Genomic DNA, 25,930 nt, shown 5'->3' with positions numbered 1-25,930 from the left:
GCCTTGCCTTGAGCCCACAGCAGCCTTTTAAATTATGCTCAGGGGCACCTGGGTGGCTCAGTCGGTTGAGCGTCCGGCTTCGGCCTAGGTCATGATCTCACAGTTTGTGAGTTTGAGCCCCAAGTTGGGCTCTGTGCTGACAGCTCGGAGACTGGAGCCTGCTTCGGATTCCGTGTCTCCCTCTCTCTCTGCCCCTCCCCTCCTTGTGTTCGTTCTCGTTCTCTCTCTCTCTCTCTCTCTCTCTCTCTCTCTCAAAAATAAACATTTAAAACAATTAAAAAAAAAAATAAAGGCCCTTTTCTCAGAGGCTTCTACAAAAGAGGTTCCTACACTGAGAGGAAGAGGAGGTCCAAGCTGAGTCCCCTTGGAATAAACACAGTAACCAGGAGTAATAAGACAACTTCAGGCCAACCCCTAAGGCTTCCCCAGGACTACAGAGGCTATTTCCCTGAGCTATTTAGTAAGGAGCTTATGTAACTGATGAACCAGGAAGTCAGGTCAGCTTAAACTAAGAATATCAAATTAGGTTCTCAGAGGGAAGGAAAATCCAAACAGGCGGCCACCTGGAGCTCCAAGGGGAACGGGAACTGGGTTTTAGTATATGTGATACCTTGAAACCTCGCAGCAACCCAGAGGGGCAGATGCTGTTATTCCCTTTCAACAGATAATCCTGCTAGGCCTTGATTTGTTTAAATAATTTATATAAAGTCTCCAAGGTTCTAAGAGCAGAATGAGGATATGAAAGCCCATCCTAACTCTAAAATCAATGCTTTACCAGCCTAAACTCTCTTCCAATTTACAGAGAACTCAGGACGTCCCTGACTACACTTTGATACTAAGGCACAGGCAACCAATCCATGCACAGAAAATGATAAAGTATAACAACAAAAACCAATGAAACAAATAATAATGAGAGGAATTCATTGTTTTCTCTGAGTGTTAAGCAGGACAAAAGCTATAACAAAATTCAGACATGTGTCTTCATTTTGGAAAGTCAACTTTTCATTATGGGGCTTTAAAGTTAATGTGAGCAATCAACATTATCAACTGAAAATGAAACCTTTGGATTTCAGTACCTATAAGTGACAGTGCAAAGGAAGACGTGAATTAGGCCACATGCAAATCCGAGTACACAATACAAATACCAAAAATATCCTAGGAAGACACACGGATACGTTTGGAAGGATGTGAGCACGTTAGGCAGTTGGTATGGCATCATTTCTGTACAGACTTGGAGAGAAGATTCAAGGAAATATCTGGGACAAAAATTGTACCCCCAAAAATGAATGTGAGCAGACATTTATGGCTGGCGGTCAAGTATGTGGGTCCTGTGATTAGCTTCAAGACCTTTACTGAAGTTAAAGAGACAACTGGATATCACATTACTCGTTAAAAAATTATGAATGCTGCTCTGTTGCAGACTTTCAGATTTCCAAGCCTCTCAGTTCTGTTGGTGGGGAGGGATGCCCTCCTCCCCAAATCTCGGCCAAAGGTGTGGCATGATGAACATGCAGCAGTCAGATTCAAGTGTTTATTCCCCACAGATAATCCTAAACCAAAGCCACCTGACCTAATGTGGGATCAGTGCTCCCTCTTCAAAACAAGGGCACAGCCACTGTTATCTCACTGGGTTTCAGATCCAGGGGAAACCCACACTTCAAACAATGCTCGCATATGCAACGAGGTCATTTCAATCCTTACAGTAGAGTAAGTCTAAGGGCACCATGATCACTGGGGCAGACAGCTCAGGGACAAACTCTACTTCTGTCCCTTATTAGTCTTGTGGCTTGGGGAAATTTTCCTACCTCTGTGTGCTTTGGTTTCACTATCTTTAAAAATGAAGATATATCTACCTGACTGGGTTAATGTAAGGATTAAGATGAAATACCATTTTATAAAGCGGCTAAAACAAAGTCTGGTGGTCCCCAGTAATTAATGCTCCTTTGTCCTCCTGGGAAATGCAAGAGAGTAAGTATCCAATCAAGCCTTCTCTACAGCCTCTAACCACCAGCCACTGATGAAAAAAAAGCTTCTACTCCCTCTAAGTCCCCAATCCCCCAAAAGAGAGTCCAGAAAAGAGCCAACTTCTGAGCATAATTAAAAATTTTTTTGTAGTGTTTTTATTTATTTTTGAAGGAGAGAGAGAGACAGAGCATGAGCGGGGGAGGAGCCCTAACATGGGGCTCAGACTCGTGATCTGAGCTGAAGTCAGATACCCAACCGACTGAGGCACCCAGGCGCTCTGTAAAGGGCCTTTGCGTATTGCATGACCAAGGCATGGGGCACCTGCTGGGACCCACTCATTCTGTAGATTATTTTGAGCACTATGGGTAGCTCTCCCATTACAACACATTACTCATAAAAACAGCTTGTAAGTAACTGAAGGATTTTTCTTAGCAGAGTCATGTTGTACCCCTTTGGAGCTGCGCTTGGTAGCTCCCGTTTTATATGTTCAGGCTTCACATTGGGTGGCAGCTGTTTTCCACGTAAGAATTGAGCTGGCAGAAACATTTTTGTCAGTTATCCTGCAGGACCTCAGTGCCGAGACCTCTAATACCCCATGATTTTCTGAAATGAAGCTTCAGTTCCTTTTCCGTTCAGCTAGCAAGCTAAAGTTCAACCTTCTTACCTGATTCCAGTGATCATCCGGAAGAAAGAAAAATGGGATTCAAGGAACACTGTTCGAGCAAAAGAATAGTTAGAGATGTAATTCTAAGACAGTTCTTTTATAGTAAATCCCAAGAAAATGATCGCCCTTGGAGTGACCTTTGTAAGCTGTATGATGACCAGGCGGTGGTGTTCTTTCTCCTTAAGGAGGGAACTCTCCAGAAGCCTTAGTATCCCATAGTGGGGAGGACTGAGTGTTCAGTGTGGCCGTGTCTAACTTCAAAAGGCTTTGTCTTATCTATGCTCCAGTGATTTCCTGTGGTGCTCTTTCTCCTCTCCCTGCCCACACCCCTCCTGCAAAAAACTTTCTACTCAAGGCTGATGAAGCTAATTGCTTTTATGTGCTGGCTTGATGTGTTGTTGTCTCCCCCGTGCATGGGAGGCGATCATGAGCAGTTCATCAGGAGAGCTGCTACTGCGGGCAAGCCCTGGGCCTTTGCAGAGCGGCTTCTGGTGCACACCTGGGAGCCCCATGCCACACAGCCAGTGGAGATGGAGGGGGCAGGGAGCAGGGGCTTCTCAAGCCTCGGGGAGTTTGCCATCATTGTTTTCATCTCCCCTAGCTCTCCACTCCAAAGTGGATTCTCATGTGGCTCATCTAATGCAGGGGTTAGCACACTGTGGCCCACTTCTACCGGTTTTCATACATAAAGTTTTATTGGAACACAGCCACCCCGGCACTTACGTTTTGTCTGTCACTACTTTTGCACAGCAGTGATGGCAGAGTTGAGAGACCCAACTGTATGGCCTGCAAACACTAAAGTGTTTACTCTCTGGCTCTTTACAGAAAAAGTTTGTTGACTTTTATCTAATCTATAAATAAAACAAACCATTTTGGGGAAAAAAAAAACAGAACAACTTTTCTTAAAACCCAGTTTCTGGCACCTGGGTGGCTCAGTTGTTAAGCATCTGACTTTGGCTTAGGTCATGATCTCATGGTTAATGAGTTCGAGTCCCACATCACATGAGCATGAGCCCCCTCCAGGTAAGCCCTGCCTCTGTCTCTCTCTCAAAAAAAAAAAAAAAGAAAGAAAGAAAAAGAAAAAGAAAAAAAACACCCCAGTTGTATCAAGTGAGATTAACTGCCTTAAGATGGGCAGTGCAGGTGATTTTTAAAGGTAACCCTTACTAATTTTTTCTTGTCACTTAACCAAGCAAAAGGTTTCCTTATGGTTTTTGGATGTCTTCCAAGTGTGATCCTAATTTCAAAAGGTCTTTAGTGTTTGACTGAATCAAGAGTTTATTTGGGGTTCTTTTTTATTTTTTACAAACTATTGTTAAAAATAAAAATTTTAGGGGCACCTGGGTGGCTCAGTCGGTTAAGCATCCTACTTCGGCTCAGGTCATGATCTCACAGTTCATGAGTCCGAGCCCTGCATTGTGCTTTGTGTTGACAATGTGGAGCCCGCTTCAGATCCTCTGTCTCCCCCCTCTCTGTCTACACCTCTCCTGCTTGTGCTGTCTCTCAAAAATAAATAAACCTTTAAAATAAAATAAAAATTTTATTTTGAAATTATTTTAGATTTACAGAAAAGCTACAAAGAGTTCCTCTAGACCCTTCACCCAGCTTCCCTTACTGTTAACATCTTACGCAGAGCCACGGTAGTTTTATTAAGAATAAGAAATTCACATTGGTACAATTCTGTTAACTGTAGACTTTCTTTGGATTTCACTAGTTTTTCCACTCATGCCCTTTTCTTCCAGGGTCTGTTCCAGGATACCATATTGCATTCAGCAACTTCTTTTTTTAAATGATGACATCCACTTACTATCTGTGGGTTTTTTTCTCTTTGATATAGTTTATACGTTGTCTTCAGGCAAAGAAAATGATTTGTTAGTGAAGATGGAACCCTGAAAAGCACAGGTGAGATCTGCCTGCAAACTACCTGATGCTGGTAATACAGGCTTCACTTCCTGAGTGTTCACTTGCTCCTGGCCCTGCGCAGTACTTCCCACCTAGCATCCCACTCAAGTCTTTTGGCCACTTCACCTGTTAATGATTCCTTTCTTTTCAATGAAGGAAGCTGAGACCAGGGAGTGTGACACTCATGCCAGCTTTAGTTTTGGGTGACCCTCAGCCAAGGCTAACAGTGCCACCATGCAGCAGCCTCCAACAGGCATTCTGAAGTCATTCTCTTGCTCCTGGCCACGGCCTCTAGCGAGTGAGAAGTGTCGTCTGTGTTTACAGAAAAAGGAGAAAGCATAAGGAGATTAGCCATAGCTGGCTTTGGAACCCAGGTCCCTCTTTGGAATGGTGGCACTCACTGCACTTGCAGTTGGTGTAATCACAGTCCTTCAGCGCACGGTCCTGCCCCCTGAGTAGGTCTGACTCCCCTCCTTCTCCATTCTTCTCCTTGTATTCTGTTCCAGCCTCCCAGAAGAATGTGAGGGTGTGAGCTCCATGCAGTCTAGTCAAAACGGAGTTTAGCAGCAACATGACCGCTTTTAAAAATTTTTTTAAAGTGATTTATTTAATTAGAGAAAGAGAGCGCATGCACAGGGGAGAGGGGCAGAGAGAGAGAGAGAGAATCTTAATCACACTCTGTGCTCAGCGTGGAGCCTGACATGTGGCTCAATCCCACTACCCTGGGATCATGAGCTGAGCCAAAATTAAGAGTTGGATGCTCAACTGACTGAGCCACCCAGGTGACCCAACCTTTTTTTTTTTTTTTTTAATGTTTATTTAGAGTGCACAAGCAGGGGAGGGGTAGCAGGAGAGAGAGAGAGAGGAGACAGAGAATCCCAAGCAGGCTCTAACTTGGGCCCTGATCCCACAAACCATGAGGTCCTGGCCTGAGCTGAAATTAAGAGTTGGACCTCCAACCGACGGAGCCACCCAGGTGCCCAGAGCACCAACATGACCTTGAGTGAATCCCTTTTAGCCTTCTGAGATGGTCTTCTCATACGTCTTATGTGGAATGGAAGCATACCTTGCAGTAAGTGAATCAGCATATGCAGATTGTGCCTAGCAGGAGGCTGGGTGTGGACAGGTGATGATATTGACACTGGCAGCATCAGCTCAGGGCAGACGCCGCCTCGTCCAGAAAGCCTTCCCAGTGCCCACGTGATGGTTAGATGCTTCCTCCTCCGTTCTCCCAAAGGACCCTGGGCAACTCTCTGCATGGCATTCGTCACACTGTGTTATGATTATCAGCTTGTCATTCTCTACTCACTTGACTGGGCACTCATGGAGAGCAGATGTCACAGTCCCCTGGGTGTCCCCAGGGCCTAGCATGGGGCCTGACAGGTAGTTCTCAGACCGTGAATGATGAGTGAACAAGGTCCATGTCCAGCTCTCCTAATGGGCAGTGAAGGCCTCCTTGCCCAGCACTGGATAATGGTGACTCTCTTGTCATAGGCGCTTGCATTTCTCACTGCTGTCCCCCTCAGTATGCTCATTTGGAACCAAAAACGTACTGGCTGTGGAATTCTCCCTCTCTGGCACTTAAGAAATAATGATGGCATTTATTTGAACAGAGATTTCCCATAATATACCGATCTACAATATTTCCTTCTGTCTTTATTAACATTTTCAAACACTTTTGCCCAGGACAGCTGTTCTAGACTTATGCTGTACGTTTCCCAGGCTGGAATGAAAGATCATTTCACTAATGTGTTAGCTTCTGCTCGGAGACCTTGCAAATGAGGTTTTAAAATCTTTCATTCTGACACAAACTTCTGATGTGATTCTGACATCATATAATCATAGTCAAATATCTTGGTACTTGGGGGATTTAATCACTTCACACAAGCAATCGTTTCTTGATATGTGTTCTCCCTTTTCTATGGCCTCTGTCACTGCTCCAAGAGCCTGGAATCAGGCACTTGTATCTCCCACGCTGCCCAAAGCCTGACCTGTCTATGTTATGCAAGAAATGTTCATTAGATACAGACGTTCTCTGGTGACTGGTGCAGCTGTTGTCGAATTTTAACAGTTAAGGTCCTGACTCCCCTCCCCCATTTCTGAAATGCTTGTGTTCTGCTGCTGCCAAAAAGTTTTTAATATGCATGGAGCGTAGAGTCTGGTATTGGAAAAGATCGGGTCACAGTTTGAATCAGAAGCGGCACATACTGCTGATTTGTTGCAGTTTATAAATATAAACTGTAAAGTGGATACATACACAGCTACTGTCATAATGTTATGTTTTTGAGGGTTTATTCCTCCTCGCTCTGAAAGCTGCAGGGCCTTTCCCTGCAATACAGACTCCAAAGCAACAGTGTGGCTTTTTCTTTTTCTTTCTTTCTTTCTTTTTTTTTTTTTTTTTAATGGAAAGAAGGCTCTCCTCCCTTTCACAGATGCACATTCTACTCTCTGCTATGTCTTCCAGCCCTCCACCCGCCCCACCAGGGCACAGACTTCTCTGTTGCCTTAGGGATAGCCAGATAGACTTTCAGCCTAAGTAGTTTCAGGAATGAGGTTCTGAGTGAGCAGTATGAAACCTTTATGTGTCTTTAGTGAAACACTCTTGTTGCCATTTGTTCCTTTTCTTTGAGAAGGAAACATTCCTCCTCAGAGGAAGGTGGGGATATTGGCTCCTGTGCACTGAAAACGGAGAGGAGTTTAACTTTTGGAAGAAGGTTCTTTCAGTTTAGTGCATGAAATTGGGAAGATAGCAAACAGACAGATATTAGTACTTCTCTTTAATTTATTTCTGTTTTGGTAAATGTGGTTTCTGAGCTTTTCAGGAAGAGTTGACTTCGGCCTCCATTTCTGCAAACCACAAGTTGGCTCTCAGGAAATATGTGGCATTTAGGTACTTTTTTGAAATTGGTAGCAGCTCGTCATTAAATAAAATTGGTGGTTTGTGATCATGCCAGTCTTACTCATCAAAAATTTGTAAAGGGGCAGCAGGAAAAAGAATATAATTTTTTTTTAACGCTTAACTCAAAATATTTCGTTATGTTTTAGCAGGTACTAAGCTTTTTATTCTTAGATTACCCATCATTTTTGGTTTAACCCAAAAGACTTTTTTTTTTTTAACTAGGATTCTCCTCTGAACCACAGACTTTAAAAAAAAAAAAAAAAAAAAAAGGGAGGGGATGAGTGTTTTCTCAACTCTCCCAAGGATGATAATGTCAAGAACTTTAAAGTCTGAAATCGTACTCTGCTTACAAGCTACCAAATTTGTCTGCTCTGATTTCATGGATTTTGGCAGAAGACACGGGACTCGTGGTGAAAAGACTACTAATTACAGCGGTAGCAATGCTCACAGTATCAGCTCTTTGACCCTCCGTTAACAAAGGGTGGTGCCCCACGGGTGGAGGATACCTGCATAGAGTGTTCTAAGAGAAGACAGGGGTCAGTTGGTTAAGTGTCTGCCTCTTCATTTTGCCACAGGTCACGATCTTAGGGTACTGAGATTGAGCCCTGTGTGGCACTCTGTGCTGAGTGTGGAGCCTACTTGGGATTCTCTCTCTTCCCCTGCCCCTTCCCCATGCATGCGTGCTCGCTCACTCTCTTTCTCTCAAAACAAAAACAAAAAAACAAAAACAAAAACAAAAAAAACCAAAAAAAACAAGAGGAACCCAGAGCTTAGGAAACCCAGATCTTTCATGGTGGTTATTAAAGCCTGCTTTTTTCTCTAGGAGGAGACCCAGTCTCTGTCTTCCCAGGCTGTTTGCCCAATAGACATCCTTGTAAAGATAGTCTAGGACAAAGGCAGAAGTGCAGAACAGTCGTAAGAAGTGCAGAACACGAGAAACCCATCAAGAATTGTCTCCTACCACATAGGTAGCTGGAACTATTCTAAATATATAGGAGAGATGTGACTTATATACATGAATGCCTTAGGGCTTAATTCTCTTCTAGGGCTCAGGCTAAGAAAAACGGAGTCCTTTGTCTAGGCGAAGGGGGGTGGGGGCTGCCATTTCCAAAATGCCCAGTGTTTCTGTCAAATGTATTAAATCAAAGAAGAGAAAGAGAATATCAGAAATTTTATTTAAAAGCTAATATTTTCCTTCATTGCTTTTTGGGAAAATATAAGTAGTATATTTTCACCATTAAATACAGCTGACCCTTGAACAGGTGTGTTTGAACTGTTCGGGTCCACTTAGGTGTGGATTTTTCTCAATAGAGTACAGTGGTGTAACTGTCTTTTCTCTTCATTACAATTTTCTTAAAAACATCTTTCCTCTAGCTTACTTTATTGTAAGGATACAGCATATAATACATGTAACATACAAAACGTTTGAATTAACTGTTATTGGTAAGGTTTCCAAAGGTCAACAGTAGGCAACTAATGAGGGTTAAGTTTTTGGAGAATCAAGAGTTATATGTGGATTTTGGACGGCATGGGGGTCAGTACCCCTAACCATCACATTGTTCAAGGGTCAACTGTAGTTAAAGAAAAGTTTTTGATCCCCATTACAAAAACAAGCAAACAAAAAACCCCCAAACAAACAACAAACCCCACACCAAATTCTGAAAAGTAGGAGGTGATTTAGGCAAAGCAGCTTATGCTGATCATTTCTTGCTTTCAAAAAGATACGGACAGTGTGCTTTTGGGAGACACCTATGAAACATAATGTTATCTGACCTTTGTTGGCTGAAGTGAGAACTCATTTTAGGACTTTATATTTATTTAATCACTTTATGCCTTATCCTCACTCCTTCTTAGCGGAAGAAGCCTGTGAAAAGTTTCTTGTATCCAGCCAAGCATCTACTCTGTTTGTTTTCCAAACTTTGTTTTACTACATAGGTCTCTTATTTCATAGGACTTCCATTCTCCAGGTAACTTCTTATATGCCTCCTCTCCATAGAGATTGTTTCCAGACTTGGGTTTTGCTGCCTGTTAGGAATATTCCACCTCGCAAAGTTTGTGCCATTTGGGATTCTGAAATCCAAAGGAGAAGTAACTGGGTCAGGCTTCTGAGCTATTGTGGGGAAAACCCAGGAAATTGAATACAGAAATGTAAGTCTGGATGGGAAGTCTGAACGGTTATCTTGGTGGCCTGTTGAGTGCTGGATCACATAGCACATCTATACGTTGAAGGACAACAAAAGGGTCACAGAAAACAAAGGAACAAAAAGGTTAATGTTGAGAACTTGACCCTGAGCCAGGATTGCTGATTCTGAGTCCCTGTTTTGGGACAGGATGGAGAAAGCTGAGCAAAGGGATAGGCCCATACTTTCTGCACCTGCCGTTCCAACGGTTCTTTCACTTTCCAAAAGGAGTGTTTTTCCTTTACCAAAAAAACAAAGCCATGTTAAAAAAAAATAATATGTAAAGATTAAGTAGATAATAGCTATAAAATTTATGATCTTTATTTTTTAAGAGCCTTGTAAATATAGTCACATTGTTACTTTATCTTCATCCTGTAGCTGTCCTCCCTCTCAGCAGATGGATGGCCATCATTTAATCACTAGGCTATTTATGACCTGAAAGAGTTGATGGGGGTGTGGTAAAACATCTCATCTTCCACCACCACCACCCCAGAAGCACCTTGAATAATTGCTGGGCGATGAAATGGGAATTGTTTGGCTAAGTGTGGTCTTAAATTCTCTGTCAGACCTTCCCTCATCCTCTCCCTTTTGATTAGTAAGACACCATTTAAGGTTCATTTTCTGATAAAGAATTGAGTGACTTTTTTGCTGCTGGTAGTACAGATCATTTGAGATTTATAGGTTTCTTTGCTTGGTATGAAATAGGTTTTATGACTTCCAAATGAATTGGCTGGATAGGGGGATTGTAAATAAATTGTTCGAAAAATAATGTTTTTTAAATATGAGCCCCTGTCCCCTTTTCTGGGCAAAGGGTAGGAAACCTTCTAGCATACTAAATACTATCAGGTCAGTAATGCAATATTTCATGTACTTGATTTATAAAATCCAGTTTTAGTTGTAGAATGTCTGAATTGGTTATTAAGATGTCCGTGGAAGACTTCATGTGCTCAGCACTCTGCCTGGATCTGTAAGGTCTACCGAAAGAGTTAAAGACCTGATTATAACCCAAAGGCAAGAGAAATATCTGAAACAGTCACAGAACAAGGATGGGCCTTCAGAGAAGATCTGTAATTTAGTCCAAAGGAGAAGCATTTGGGCAGGCAGGTCTGGAGCTGAGCCAGGGAAGGGACAGATCAGGGCTGGCAGAGGGGTTGGGGAGCCTGATTGGTGAGGAGAGACCTGAGGCACAGGGTGGGGGACCATTGGGGGAGCAGACATGGAGGGGGTACATTGGGGAGCACACTAGTTCTTGGGTAGGCGGATAGGGCAGACTGGGTCTCAGGTGGCTGAGGGTGGCTGGCCGAGCCAGCTAAGTGGGAGGAATTAGACTGGGGGCTTAGTGAGGAGACCACAGAGGTGACACAGGCATGAAGCGATGAGAAAGGGAGTCTCCTGACACTGAGGAGGAGGTAGAGAAGAGAATAGCGTGGGAGCTCTTGGAAGTAAAAATGGATAGAACTCGATGTTAGCTGTGCTACAGAAGAAAGAACCATAGATAATGCTCAGGAATGTGGAAGGATAGGGAAGCTGCTCGTGGAAACTGGTTTTAGCTGAAGAGGGTGAATTTGAGGTGAAGAGCATTTGGGTGTAGCAGCCATTGAATACATGTGTGTTGAGAGTGTAATTGAACTGAGAAACTTCCATCGCTGTGCTTTTAAAGTAAGCTTCATATACTAAGTCACAAGCCTCCAGTGTGAGATAATTGAAACATAATTTAATTCCAATCAACCCATATTTATAGAACTCTCTTTTACATTTAGGCCCCTCCATGAGTCTGTTCACTGACCTTTATACGTTAGCTTTTTTTTTTTTTTTAATTTGCAAATGAGAGTTAAATGGAAACGTTAAGGTCATCAAAGATTTTTGCTGCTCATGGGTTTCTGTCTCAAATGCTGTCTGTGGTCTGCTCTAGAGGAATCTTGATTCCTGGCTGCAGTTTTTTTCTGAGTTGTTCCATGTACACAACCAGATGAAAAGGCTTTAAACATTAATAGACCATGTTTTGAATTTTTGGAGCTACAGGTAATGAGTTTGACTGTAGATTCTGGCACTTTCCTTAAAAGCAGAAAACACGAGTATCTCAAAAGTCCAAGCAGCTAGTTTTGGCAATTGGATTCTGGTGTCCTAATTAGTGAACTGATTTGGTGCTAGGATGGGCAAGACTCGATCTCCACAAACCTGGAGAAGGACTAGGCATCTCTACTTTTGGGTTGTGGCTTTTGGGGCTACAAGACCAGGAAGGATACAATGAGAACTCTGTCTCTTCTGGTCATCAGGAGAGATGAGGAAGCTATCATCGTAGCCAATTAGGAATGCAGTTTCATGTATTTGGTGTTCTATTGCCTTTATTACTATTAATCCTGTTCTTCCAACTTCCACCTGTAGCCCCTGCCAGACGCGATCACCCATGGTCCAGTGGCTTAACACGCAGTCCCCGACCACCCCAAGCTGCAGCCCAGCGATTACACCGCCTTCACCCAAGCCACCGCCTTCCCCTGTTTCTCTTCCCACCACCATAGTGGACAAGCCGCCTGAAAGGTACGGGGTTTGGAAAACGATGTGGAAGACAGGCAGCACGCAGAAAGGGCTTGACCAACCTGAGCAGGTTCTTGTGTTCCTCGCGTGGGGCTTGCTCAGGTTCTCCCAGCCTCCTGGACCTCGTGGACAACATCGACAACCTTGTCTCTGACTGTGTGTTGGTTCAAGAGCAAGCAGCTTGTTAGGAGAAGTTGGCTCTACGTGAGTGCTGCTCGAACCTGCTGTCCTACTCTGTCTTTTTGGTGCCTGTTGTGCATTTATGAAACTGCTTATTTTGGAAGAATTTCTCATCCATGAATATAAAACACACGCTGTTTTTTAAAGGAAAGTAAACTGGGCATTGGGAACAGGAATTAACGTGGCCGTTTAATGGGCCAGTTGTGCAGAAGCCAGAGGTGCTGGCCCAGCAAGCTCTTCTTCCTGGGGGGTAGGCTGAAGTTCTTATCATCAGCGGCTCCCCCCCCACTCCAGTGAGGTGGGACGCTTCCTTTGCTGCAGTTTGCATCTGGCTAACAGCATGTTTTCCATCCTCGCCTGTGTGCTCTTTCCCCAGAAGGGCACAGAGGGTGTTTTGATGAGCGGTGAGAGGCTGAGCCCGAAATGCCTTTTTCAGGCAGAAGGGAGGGGGTCAAACAGGGGAGACCCAACTCAGAACGACAAGCTCCCTCCAGAGTGATGTGGGAAGCAGACTGTCAGTCTTGCCAGATTGATGTCGGCAGCGCACTGCTGAAGTCACTTGGTGTGTGTGCGCCTCTGCCCTTCACCGCCTGGCCTTCTGTCTCAAGATAGTAGTGCCTCCCCTAATAGGTAAACTGAGGGCTTAGGAATAAACACACCCTGTGGCTCTGACAATGCTGAATGAGAGGAAAGGGCATCCCACCAGGCAGAGAGGACAATTAGGTGAAGAGGTTCATCGAAAGCTTCTCAGAGAAGCTCCCCGAAGAAAGATTTGAATTTGAAACCCATCATTTACTTGAAAATCAAGTGCTGGAGTCCCGCCTGCTGTTCACTTCCCTGCTATTTTTTTTTTTTTTCTTTTTCTGTTTTGGAAGGAGTTGTCCCACTGGTGCTATATAAATGAGATTTGGGAAGGGAGGGTTGGGGTAAGGTGAGGTTTCCCCCTCCCGGTTTCTCATATTTTAATTTGTGTCTTGCACGTTCCCTTTTCAGCGTTGTCAACCGGAAGGCTCGAGCAGTATATCCGTGTGAAGCAGAACACAGCTCAGAATTATCTTTTGAAATAGGAGCAATTTTTGAGGATGGTGAGTGTTAGCGGGAGCTTGGTAGTAGCATGTATTCTGTCCTCCCCAGAATGTCTGTAATCCAGCCACGGGTTGTGGGTTTGTCAAGGAGCACACATCTATCCCTTGACACTTTGGACAGGAGAGAGCTGGCCCCTTTGGCTGCCAGGAACTGAACTCCGGCGGGGGGCTATGGAGTTCAGCTTCTGGTTTCATCTTGTTTATTCTCCAACCCTTTTAACTCGTGCGCATCTTCATTCAGGACATCTTTTTCCTGATGTAAAGAAGCTAGTGCCACTGGGAGTTGGATACTTCTGATTTGCATCCTTTGTTTGCTTCTCCCAGAGTCCCCCGCCAAGCCTCCTAAGTGCTTCAGGTTCGCCAAGTCTGAGTTACAGAAGAGTATACTCTTGTCGAAAAATTTGGTTTATAGTTTCTCTTAACCATTCTTAGGCTTTACATGATTTTTTTCATTTGAATAGTGTGTGAATCTCTAGATTTGGGTATTGCCTCTGCATATTGAAACAAGGGTATGGATTTTATCTGAGTCTTTAATATTCATACACATGCATGGAGGATCTGTGCCCAGCTTAATATTTCACAGATTTCTCCTATGGTTCATTGTTTATCTCTTTTCCCCCAGTCTCTTGATATCTTCCTTAACAGCCCTGCTCATCATGAAATTCATTGGTTGCTGTGGAAACAGTGATGCGTGGGGGTGGGACTGCCCAAAAGAATTCTGTGGAGACAGTGAGGGTCTTAGATGCCTGGAATGCAATGGTCGATTAGCCAGAATGTGTGGAATATATGGAATATAGGAATACAACGCCTAGTGGTATATTGTCAGTAATGTAGCATTTGCTCGTGGTGGTTTTTTAGAAAGGAAGTTAACTGCCTCCTGTAGAGGCATATATATGAAGGACATGTACTCTTGAGAGCCAGGGACTCTAGATAGTGTCAGAAAACAAACACCACCACCAAAACGCTACATATGAAAGAATTATACTCTATGGAGAACTTTTGTTCTTGGAGTTGAAGCAAGATCATTCCTCTATCACCATAACATACATACCTGTGATTTTGCCAGGATGGCGTGGTACAATAGCCACCTACTCTAGCTTTGTCACATACTGGCATACCATATGGCATGAGGGAATGCTGAGACAGTAGCGTTGAAACCCACTCATCTGAGAAATGATGGTGAATTTGTCCATCGTGTGATTAGATTTGACTGGGAGCCTCTGAAATCCTTTAGACTGTATCATTTGAGAGATATTTACCTTTGTAGAAGGCGTTATTATTAGGATGCCTTTGGCTGCAAGTAATGGAAACTGACACAAATGGCTAAATTGTCATTAAGATGGATTAGTTCATATAATGTAAGTCCGGAAGGGTTGGTTAATTCACATTCTCAAAGATATCGTCAAGACCACAGTGGATCCATCTCTGCTGAACCGCTTGTGGTCACAGTTTGTGGGCAGGGGCCTCTGGCCAGCATCCCCAGTGGGGATGAGATAGCTGCCACAGCCCAGTCATCGACCCTAATAGAAGGAGGTGGCTCAGTTGAGCATCCAACTTTCAATTAGTCGTGATTCTAGGGGTTTGGGATTGGGCCCTGTATTGGGTTCCACACTGAGCATGGAGCCTGCTTGAGATTCTCTCTCCCTCTCCACCCCCCACTCGCTCTTGTTCTCTCTACCTCCATCCCGCCCTCAAAAAAAGAAAGAAAGAAAGAAAGAGAAACTTTTCTAGAACTTCTTTCCTAATTTACCTGCTCTGATGTTTCAGTAGCCAGAACAAGGTCATGTGCCCACCTTAAACCCATCACTGGCAAGGACTTAGGGCAGTCTGAACCACACTGGGTGCAGGGACACCTCCTGCGCGCGCACACACACACACGTATGTATATACACGTATACATGTGTGTACACACATACCAGTATCTCATTGTGTTTAGAAAGAGGAGAGTTAGCAGAGATCTATGCATTGCCAACTCTGCAATTATTTTGCCTGAGAGCAGATTGGCCTTTCTACTTTCTCTGTGCTTTTGGGCAAGTTCTTTGAGTTCTCTGTGTATCAGATTCTCCATCCGAATCTTCAAGGATGTCTACAAGAGTGATGCAGTGTAGGACAGCATTTGGGGCCATGGGTAGGTAGGGCTTTGAGAACAGCACAGACCTCTGTGGAGGACGTTGCCAACCAGGGAGCCACTCTTGGCACACCTCAGTGTGCCGTGGTCGGGCTCCTCTTTGAGCCAAGGCCTGTCTCCCTCACATTCAGTGCTCTGTAGTCCTGGTGTCCAGCCCTGTCTGGACCACTGGCTGGGGCACCCAGGGTGTCTCAGTTGTTCCTCTGTCTCTTCCTGAAGGCCAGCTGCTCCGCAGATGGGTCGACACCATCTCCCTACACGAGCGTGTGAGCATCTTATTTTATGTGAGCTGCTTGTGTTGCACGTGCCTCCCTTTGACCTTCTGGTAGTGGTACAAATAAGCACAGTGGAATGCATTCAGAGCCTCCACCATCAGACTTGCTGTGTCTTAGGGCTGGTTCTTAAAGGGTACAGAAAATCAAAGGCCCTTGAACAGGATTTATTCTTTTTTATGTGTTTGCACCTTCATCGCTGTGCATGATCTCTTTGCAGAGAATTTATAATTAGTTAAAACTGTGTGCTTGCTCAGAAACTGCCTAAGGAAGCACTTCCTTGACTGGTTCCTTGACTGGTTTGGAGTCTTCCCTTCTGATGACTGACACAAAATAGGACAGATAGGCAACTCATCCAGCCTCAGCTTCTGTGGAGCAAGGCTGAGCTCCAGGTGGCCACCATTATAGCACAGCCCACAGGAATGTGGCCGGGAACACACCCTTTCTGCACACCAGCAATACTTAGGCCCCTAAAATGCCCAAGACGCTTTTGCTGTGTCCACTTCTCCACTGGAGTCTTGCAGCTGTCATTAAATGCTCTTGCAGAATAATCCCCTTTTGTCCCTCATATGGGCAACAAAGGAAATTGGTTTATGGCATTCAGTGGCCTTCGGTAAAGACAAAATCCAGGTCAAAATGGCCCCTGAGCCACGTTGTCAGTAGTTATGTGGTTTGTAATATATACAACAGTAAGAAACCCTAAACCAGAGTGTGGAAGAGAAAGGGATCTGTAGTAATTAAGTAGCTTGATAGCTGTTCCTTGCTCTTTGCTCTTACTGTGTGGACCTGGACTTAAGTTATGGGTTTAAACTCTAGGCTATTTGCTCTTACTGTGTGGACCTGGACTTAAGTTATGGGTTTAAACTCTAGGCTAAAGATTGATCTGTATGGTAGACACATGAGTGCTTAACCATTGTTCAGGGGAAATGCCTCCCGTATCCCCCAGGGAAGGCAGTGTTTGCAAAGTCTCAGAGCAGCCTATATCCCTGTGACTGTCATATGGACCTTCCCTGTTCTTTTGGCCTGGGAACTCCAGAAACACTTTAGCCTGGTGACCAGTTAGTCTTGCTCTCTTTCAGGTAGGCGGCCCTTCAGCTGGTAGACCCTCCAGGTCAGTGGGAAGTGGCATCCCTCCACAGGCTGCGGGGCAGGACCGGAGGGGCCCCTGGTGGGAGGATTTCCAGGAGATGGCCATCTCTCAGATGCGCTTCCTAGACTTTGTTCATTTACACTTGGATACGTGATTGATCCGATGCTTTGGAGAGCAGGTGTGGCCCAGGTTGATCTTGTGAAGCTTCTGGTGATTCCTTTTAAAGGTCTCAAATATACAAAGAGTAATCCTTGCAAAACAATTTAGCATTATCTTGGCAGGTTGAATCTGTACAGAACCCACAACCCAACAATTGTACTCCTAGATCTATTCCTAACCTTGAGGAATCTTTACATATTAAGTAAAAAAAGGGAGTGCCAAAAGAGTATATAATGTGGTTCTGGCTAAGCTTGGAAATAAGCAAAATAAATAGTCTATTATTTAGAGATATGAACAGATGTGATGAGATTGTGTTTTAACCAGAGCCAGGGTAAGAGAATGAGAAATAGAACATTCAAGCTCCTGATCACCTCAGGGTAGGAAGGGGCTTTGGTGAGGGGATGGCATAGGGACAAGCCTAGGACGAGGCTTCTGTATCAGTCACACATCACCTGGGTTCTGGGTATTCACTATATTATGATGATGCTTCAGTGACTTGAATATTTGTCTTACATCTTGTTTTTATTATGCTAGAAAAAATCCCACCATATTCTCTTCTGGAGAAAGCTTCTTACAAATTATTCTTGTCTCTAGCTCTCGTGCCCCTGTTGTTATGGGGTGGTAATTCACGAAGACATGGAAAACCCACAGTGAAATTTCACCTCATATCCATTAGGATGGCTGTTAATCAAAAAAACATCTAAAGTCACAAACAGAAAAACTAACCCTCTGGGGGCACCTGAGTGGCTCAGTCGGTGAAGCGTCTGACTCTTGATTTCAGCTCAGGTCATGATCTCACAGTTCTTGAGTTCGAACCCCACATCAGGCTCCGTGCTGACAGTGTGGAACCTGCTTGGGTCTCTCTCTCTCTCTCTCTCTCTCTCTCTCTCTCTCTGTCTCTGTCTCTGTCTTGGTCTCTCTCTCTCTCTTTCCCACTGCCCCTCCCCTGCTTGAGTGCACACTCTCTCCCAAAATGAGTAAACATTAAGAAATCTTTAAAAAAAAAAAAAAAACCTCAGAAAATAACAAGTATCGGGGACAATATGGAGAAATTGGAACGCTTGTGCATTGCTGGTAGGAATGTAAAATGTTACATGTAGCTGTTGGAAGGCAGTATGGAAAAAAATTAAGTACAGAATTACCATGGAATCCAGCAATTCCACTTCTGGATAGATACAGAGAAGAATTGAAAGCAGGGACTCAAACAGGTATTTGTACACCCATGTTCACAGCTGCCTTTTCACAATAGCCAAAAGGTGGAAACACCCACGTGTTCATTGGGTAAACAGAATGTAGCATATATGTGTATAATGGAATATTCACCCATAAAAGGAATGAAAATCTGATACATGCCCCAGCATGGGTGAACCTTAAGGATATTATGTTAAGTGAAATAAGCTTGTCACAAAAGGACAAATAGTGCAGAATTCCACTTATATGAAATCCCTATAATAGGCAAATTCCTAGAGACAGAAAGTAGAATAGAGGCTCCCAGGAGCTCAGGGTGGGGAGTGAGGAGTTAGTGTTTAATGGACACAGAACTTCAGTTTGGGAAGATGTAAAAATTCTGGAAATGGATATGGATAGTGGCGATGGTTATATAACATTGCAAATATTCTTAATTCCCCTGAATTGCACGCTTCAAAATTATTAAAATAGTAAATTTTAAGTGCTACATATTTTACAACAGTTAAAAAAAACCACACATATTAGGGAGCATTGGTATAATTGTCATCACGTACTGATTGGGTTCTTAAGGGTGTGTGACTCGCCCAGGACCACACAGCTCTATGTGGCAGGACAGGGTGTGGCCGAGGCCCTTCCACGGCACTGGGCACATAGTTAGTGCTCTCCAGTGCTTGCTGAGTGACTGCCATACTGTCTCCCTCTGTGTCCTGGGGGTCTTCAGTGAGCAGCTGCCTCTCCACGGCCTCTTGGTTGAGTGCTGGAGCTGCCGACCTGGCCCCGACAGGGAATTGTGGCCGGTGGCAGCCCAACGTCAGGGAATTTGGTGGAACTATCTTTAGTTCACTCCCCCCATTCCATTCCCATGCCTAGTGGCTCTGGGAGCATTTGAGGAAGGTATTTACTACTCTTCAATGCTAGTTGGGGTCCCTGGCCCCATACCCTTCATCTTAGTTGGGGCTTCTGTAACAAATACCACAGACTGGGTGGCTTAAGCAGCAGAAATGTATGTCCCACCATTCTGGAGGCTGGGAATTCTCATCAGCATGGTCGGGTTCTGGTGGGAGCTCTCTTCCCGGTTTCCTCACATGGTTTGTGTGTGTGTGTGGGGGGGGGGCAGGGGGAGTAGTGGTAGGGAGGTTGGAAGGAGAGGAAGTGATCCTCTCCTGTCTTTTCTTACAAGAATACTTCCATCATGGAATGCCACCTTCATGAGCTCAGCTAACACATATCCCTCCCAAAGACCCTACCTCCTAATATCGTCCTGTTGGCAGTTAAGGTTTCAATGCATGAATCCTGGGCAGACACAAGCATGCAGCTCATAACACCTGTCTCGCCCTGTGCCCATGGCCTTCTCCCAGCATAAGGCTGACAGGGGCTCCACAGTTGAAGGAGAGCCAAGCTCTTGGACTGAGACAGTCAGGGAGTGTACAGCCCTCAGGGACGGGCACCAGGGGCATGACAAAAACTGAGACCCACACGCATTTACTTGCCTGCATTGGACAGGGGCATGGACATGGTGTGTGCCTGGCATCACATCTCATGTAAAGTGTCTCATTTTAATCTCAGCAGCAACTTCAGATCGCTTCCTGTCTTTTAGAAACGAGGAGCATGGAGGTCATGAGAGATGGAGGTAAATCATCCAGGGTCTCCCAGTCATTAGGGAGCCAGAGTTCCAGCCAGCATCTCATTTCTCTTAGATTCACTGCCTCTAGGAGTCAAAATCTTCCCAGAATGAGGTTCTTATTTCCAAAACCACCTGTATCAGGGTTCTCCAGAGAAACAGAACACATAGGATGTGAGTGTGTATGTGAATGAGTGAATCGCTTTTGATAGATAGGTATTGGCTCATGCAGTTGTGGAGATGCAAAATCTGCAGGATAGGCCAGCAGGCTGGAGACCCAGGGAGTAGTTGCTGTCTGTGTCCAAGGGCAGGTTCCCTCTTCTTTGAGAGATGTCAGGCTTTGTTCTCTTAAGGCCTTCAACTTCTTGAATGAGGCCCACCCATATTATGCAAGGTAATCTGCTTTACTCAAAGTCTGCCGGTTTCCCTGTTCATCACATTTAAACATCTAGAATAACGTGTGAGTCTCATGGCCTAGCCAGGTTGACACGTGAAACTATCACATTGCCATTGGAGGAAATGGTTTGACCAGTGAAGTACAGCAAGGAGTCTAGGATGGGCATTTTGGGATTTGACGCTCCCAGGAGCGTGGTGAGACCCTCACCGGCCTCATCTGAAACCTCCGAGGCACTTTCCTGTGCCTGGGGAGGCCCAGCTACGGGTGCTCTGCACTCCTCCACCCGTTCCTGCCCTCCTGTCAGCCCTTGCCACTTGCAAGCTCTCGGATACTGTAAGAGGTCCTCTCAGTCCCCTAAGTTGGTGACATTTCTTTCCTACACCTTGGGGAATTAAGAGCTGCAGAGGAAGCAGATGAGGTATGGATAAACCCCCTCGTCTAGCGGTGGGATGGGTACAGGATTCCCGACCTAGCCTGTTTTCCTGTGTGCGGGCCTCCTTCACCCCTAGCTTTATGGGAAATTTCTTTTCTTTCTCTTCTGTTCAGCCCGTGTCTGTTAATACCTACTCCGTGTGAGAGTGGGCGTTGGTGTGTGTGTATCAGAGAAGAAACGATGAGCACATCCAAGGTGTTCTTCCATAAACTATTTGACGGCCTCCTTGTAGTAGTCCTACAGGCCAAGTGCAGTAACCCCATCTTGTAGGTGAGGAGGCTGAGCGGGGCCCTGAGGGTTAAGTAGTTCCCCAGGCGCACCTGGTTAGCACCTGTCAGCTGGGAGTCCCCTCCAGGCCCTCTGTCCTGAGCCTGGGGCCCCTTTCCATTGAGGTCCCCATGTTGCACAACCCCTGGGGGTGTTTCCCACGGCATCCAGTCCCCTCCCCTGCTGGTGGCTGCTCTGGTAGTATTGCCAGCTTGGGTGGTTTGGAATAAGTGGGAGCCTTTAAAAATGCTGCTCTGAGGCACAGCGTCAGGCCGGAAATCAGTGAGGGAGCAAAGAGGCAAAGGGGGACTTGCTGCCAGACTGCCTGGAGAGCACGTACCTAGTTCCTTTGCTGTTCATCCTTCAAACAAATCCTCACGCACTGGGCATGGTGCTCGGGGTGCGGTGTCCCTGTCTCATGTTAGAACCTAGACTAGAAGGGAGACAGTCCATCTCCCTCTCCCTCCCTTCCCCTCCCTCCCTCTGTCTCTCTGACACACACACACACACACACACACACACACACACACACACACACACACAGAACACGTATGGTGTATAACTGGGTACTCTGACCTAGTCTGGAGCACTAGGAGTGATCTCAGAGGGACGGACACCCAAGCTGATATCTGAAGGGTGAGGAGGCATTGTCCAGGCATATATAGGCCGGGAGGAGAGTGTCAGAGCTGAATGAACAGCTATGTGGAGGTCATACTGTGGGCTGCCACATGTTAGTGGCTTATGAACTGCATTTCCTGAGTTGCAGTCAGCATTTCAGAATAATAGAATAAAGAGAGTGCATTGCACATAGTGAGGGAGGTGTTGTTTGATGAAGCTTTTGTGTGTTGTGTACATGTCTGTGTATGCCGGCTTCTGATGCCCAGTAGTTCTTCTTATGGATCGCCATCACAGCTGCATTGCTCAGCCTGGGCTGGTGTGCTGGCCTAGGCCACACCTCCCCTCGCCTCTCCGCACACGGCCGGCTGTGGTCAAGGCCTGAGTGGCGGCTTGCCCACACTCGGGGGTTATTAGATGCGTCTGTATTTTACTTCTAAACCCTGGTGATGCCCTTTGCTGTCCAGCCTGTGGTTATTTTCTACTGTATCCGTCATGGATATTTATGGATACCTGCAGTTTGCTAGGCACCGTGCCCAGGGTATGTTAGGCCTAGGCCCTGCCCTCAGGAGCACCCCATCCAGTGTGGCAGACACACAAGTGCCCAGATGACGCTGTGAGGCCTGATGAGTGCTGGGAATGGTCGAGGGAGTCTCCCCAGAGGACGGGGCATTTCAAGGTCTCTGAAGAGGAAGAATCACCTGGTGAAGAGGTGGGAGAAAGGCATTTCAGGTGGAAGGCATGGCACCGGTGGGGAGAGTGAGGGGAGACTGGAGATTCGGGTGGGCTGGGTGTCTGTGCATCAGACCAGTAGAAGCTTGGGTTTGTTCCTGGACACAGTGGACTTTAAGCAGGGGGACATGATCAGCTCTGTGTTCTAGAGAGTTCGCTGAGCTCCTTTATGCATAGCGGATCAGAATGAACCAGGCAGGCTGGAAGCTCGGGGACCGGTTAGGAGGCCGCCACGAGGGGCTGCGTGAGGTCTGTAGTGGCCAAGCGGCAGGTCCTATAAATAGCCCTTGTGCAGATTTGTAACCAGACATCCCAGACATGGGCCCCATTCTCTTCTGGTTGATCCTTTAAGACACCCAGCAGTACTTTGAATTCCACAGGGAGCAAGTACTTGGGGACATTTTGGTAAAAAGCTATTTCTCTTCCTTTTCAGTGCAAACCTCGAGGGAACCTGGCTGGCTAGAAGGGACTCTGAATGGCAAGAGGGGGCTGATTCCACAGAATTATGTCAAGCTGCTGTAGTGTCCGGCCTGCGAGGCCCCACATGGACCTTTGGCTCCTGGGAACCTGCCTTCTTCCTCCAGGGCGGGACCCACAGCCCCCTGGACACGGGAACTTCAGACCATGGATTGGCACCTGAGGGGAGGGGAGGGAGACATCCCACCAGCGGTGGGGGGAGCGGGCGCACCGCACAGAACCGTGTAGATCTGTGGAGTGGGAGAAGAGTAGCAGGATTCGCGGAATGGACTTTTCATTTGTCAAGCCTGGGGACCTTGGACTGTGATTTTTAATTATCCAGTCTTCTGCCTGCCCAGCCTCCCCTGTTGGTGATCATCCCACCAGGCACTTCTCTGCACACGTGCTGCTGAGATGTAAAAGGGAACTGCACTTACTCGTGGTGTTTGCAGGCTGTGCTCTTGGCTTTGGTTGATGTGGTGTGGAGGGGGCTTGCCGCTGGCAGGCGGGGAATTAGTCCAAACCCACAGGGCAGCAGAAAGACGCTCCTTCCTAGATGGTCACCGCTGGGACCCACATTCACTCTACTTAGAGCACACTGGCGTATTTATAACAGGCTTCTCCTTGGTGCTTCTCACCTGTGTGCTGTTTCCCAAACACCACCTTTTTGCCCCAAGGTCTCTGTAAATGAAATAAAATGTAATTTACTATTTGATTTGTGTCATAATGTGGGGAAGAGATGGTGGAATTCATTCCCTCTGCAACATTTTATGATTTGGCATCCAGTGGATAGAAACTCATTTTCCTCTGACGTTGGCACACGCAGGTAGAATTTATTAACAAGGAGCCTTGCTTATTCATAGGGCGTGTTCCTGAGGGCAGCAGACTTCCCTGACGTGTGAAATCCTGGAGGGGCTCCTCCAGCCACCGGAACAGGCCTTTCCCCCGTGGCCCATGTGACTCCCGAGCAGGAGTGGGGCTGAGGCTGCGCCCCACCCCACCCGCCTGGCCCCCCGCTGACTAGCTTCACCGAGCAAGTCTGTCCCCACCCTGCCCTGTGTTCCCTCTGTCTTCCAGGCCTCAGCACTAGTCTCTCCATCTGCCTGAAGCCCGGCTGCAGGGTGGCTGTCAGGCCTCAGCCACGACCCTATGCGTTATGGTGCCCCACCTGTGGGTGGGCCACACTGTGATGCTTCCTCATTCTTTCCAGGCACAGATTCAGCCGAATTCCTCTCTGTCCTCTGATCTGGAGTCCTGTGGAGTGTGGGACTCATTTTTAGGAGCCTCATCATTCTGAAGCCAGCCCCACCACAGAGCCTGCTGTGGGGGCGTGGCATGTCTCTCTTCCCCACGGGAGGTTCCTCAGCCTGTCAAACTTTTACTCCTAATAATTTGTCACAAGAAAGATGTGTCCGCATCGTCCCCAGATGAATTGATACAAGGCTTGCTGGCTCTCAGGTTTGAATTCACCTACACGGACCATGTAGGGTGTTCAGTTTGGGGTGACGGGTGTACAGGGGAATGGGCCTGTTGAAAAGTATCCATGTTTTACATCAAGACAGTCTCAGTGCAGCGTAAGTTACAGTACTGAACTGTCCGTTGGGAAAGTCCTGGGACTGCCGAGGAGCCCAGGGCCGCCCGACAGTGGCCAGCCCCGGTGTCCTGTTTTCTGAGTTATCACTTCCTGTGCATGCCCACTGCTAAGGGATGCGGAAGGGAAACTTGGCTTATGAGAAGGAGTTACTGACGTGTCCCACTTTACAAAAGGCCTCTGCGGGAAAATGCAAACGTATGGGCAGTTGGAGTGGGCTCAGTATAGCACTGGGAGTGATTTCCTGGCAGTTTTCCTAATTGGTATATCCCTGTAGGGCATTGACAATAAGACCCACTGCACCAGGACTTGATTTATTTGCTTGCTTGGAGAAGATTTCCATCTTTCACGGTGAGGTGCACCCCCACCCACGGTTATCCGTCAGACTACCAACTCCCAAAGTGTGTTTACCACCACACGCTTGATCAAGGAAATTGCTACGAAGTGTGACTGCCTGTGTGATTTTGGGTAGATTAAATTGATTCTGTGATTCTTCCTCCTAAAAAGAAAATGATGCCCAGAGGTTTGGGTTGAAATGATCTAGTGCAAGTAGGATGCCCGGTATGTAGTACGTGTTCAGTGAATGGGAGCTGCTATTCCTTGTATTGTTCCCACCATGACCGTCACTTGCACCTCTGTTGTCAGGGCCATCTGTGTTCTGTAGGATGCCAGTGTGGTGGTCACGAAGCCTCAGAACATGCTGGATCCAAGGGCTCTGACAGCACCAAGCCCTGCAGTCCCCTCCTGTGGCTGTCGAGGGAGGAACGCCAGAGGGGACCTGGGGTGCTTTGCTCTGCAAACAGGACCGGTGTGGCCAGGCTTGCCAAGGCCTTCAGGTAGGGAGCTTCCCTCTGGGTCTGGCCCAGGGTATACCTAGTAACGGGATCAGGAGGTGTGCTCTTACGTTGGCAGATCATCTTCGTTTCCCTAGAAGAGAAATAGGGTGTATTTGTTTCTCCGTTTCTGCTGCATGGATGTGGCCAATCCCCTGAGCGTCCGCAGGACTCTGGCTCCTCAGCCCACCTCATCCAGCAGCCGCTCAGAACGGGTCTCCAGCTTGTATTCATTGACAATCACCAAGGGGATTGGGGACGAAAACAGACACTCAGGTGCTGCGTTTCTGCTTGCCATGGGGCTGGCTGTGGGGCTTGCATCTGATTTTATTGCCCAGGGCCTGTTCTGCAGACCATATAAGAAGATGCCATGTGAGATCAGAGCTAAAGACCTTGTACTGGTTTTCCCCCTTCCTTTATGTAGCAAAAATATCTGCACTTGCAGGTATGGGCAGGGAAAGCAGTGGACTCTGCCAGTGAAGGATGGTTAACTCATTCTTGCCATACAGTGATCGAATGAGCCAGGAGAATTTATCCCGTTTTATGGATGGGAAGATGGAGGCTCTCAAGGACAAAGAGCCTTGCTCAGGTTCAGTCAGCTGACTACATGTTCTTTCTGCTGTACCATCTTGCCTCTGGGGGCCAATAAGGGACAATGGCTGTTTGGGGTTGATTTGCACTCCCCTCCAAAATGCGTATGTTGAGATCCTAACCCCTAGCACCTCAGAACGTGACCTC

At 46.4% G+C, this 25,930-nt stretch overlaps 1 protein-coding gene across 4 annotated transcripts in view; it reads left to right on the top strand.

Moving 5' to 3' along the window:
* The window catches only part of ARHGAP10 (Rho GTPase activating protein 10), a 323,575-nt gene extending 300,095 nt beyond the window's left edge, over window positions 1–23,480 (top strand). For all 4 annotated transcript variants that reach the window (XM_045055782.1, XM_006930835.4, XM_003984958.5 and 1 more), the window contains 3 exons: window positions 11,996–12,148; window positions 13,319–13,410; window positions 22,746–23,480. In XM_045055782.1, the coding sequence (XP_044911717.1) occupies window positions 11,996–12,148; window positions 13,319–13,410; window positions 22,746–22,834 (334 nt within the window). In that variant the 3' untranslated portion in view covers window positions 22,835–23,480. The remainder of the gene's footprint in view (window positions 1–11,995; window positions 12,149–13,318; window positions 13,411–22,745) is intronic.
* The last annotated feature ends 2,450 nt before the right edge of the window (window positions 23,481–25,930 follow it).

This window comes from Felis catus, chromosome B1, assembly GCF_018350175.1.
Source record: "Felis catus isolate Fca126 chromosome B1, F.catus_Fca126_mat1.0, whole genome shotgun sequence".
Classification (NCBI taxonomy): domain Eukaryota; kingdom Metazoa; phylum Chordata; class Mammalia; order Carnivora; family Felidae; genus Felis; species Felis catus.
This window is presented reverse-complemented; position numbering and strand designations above follow the sequence as displayed.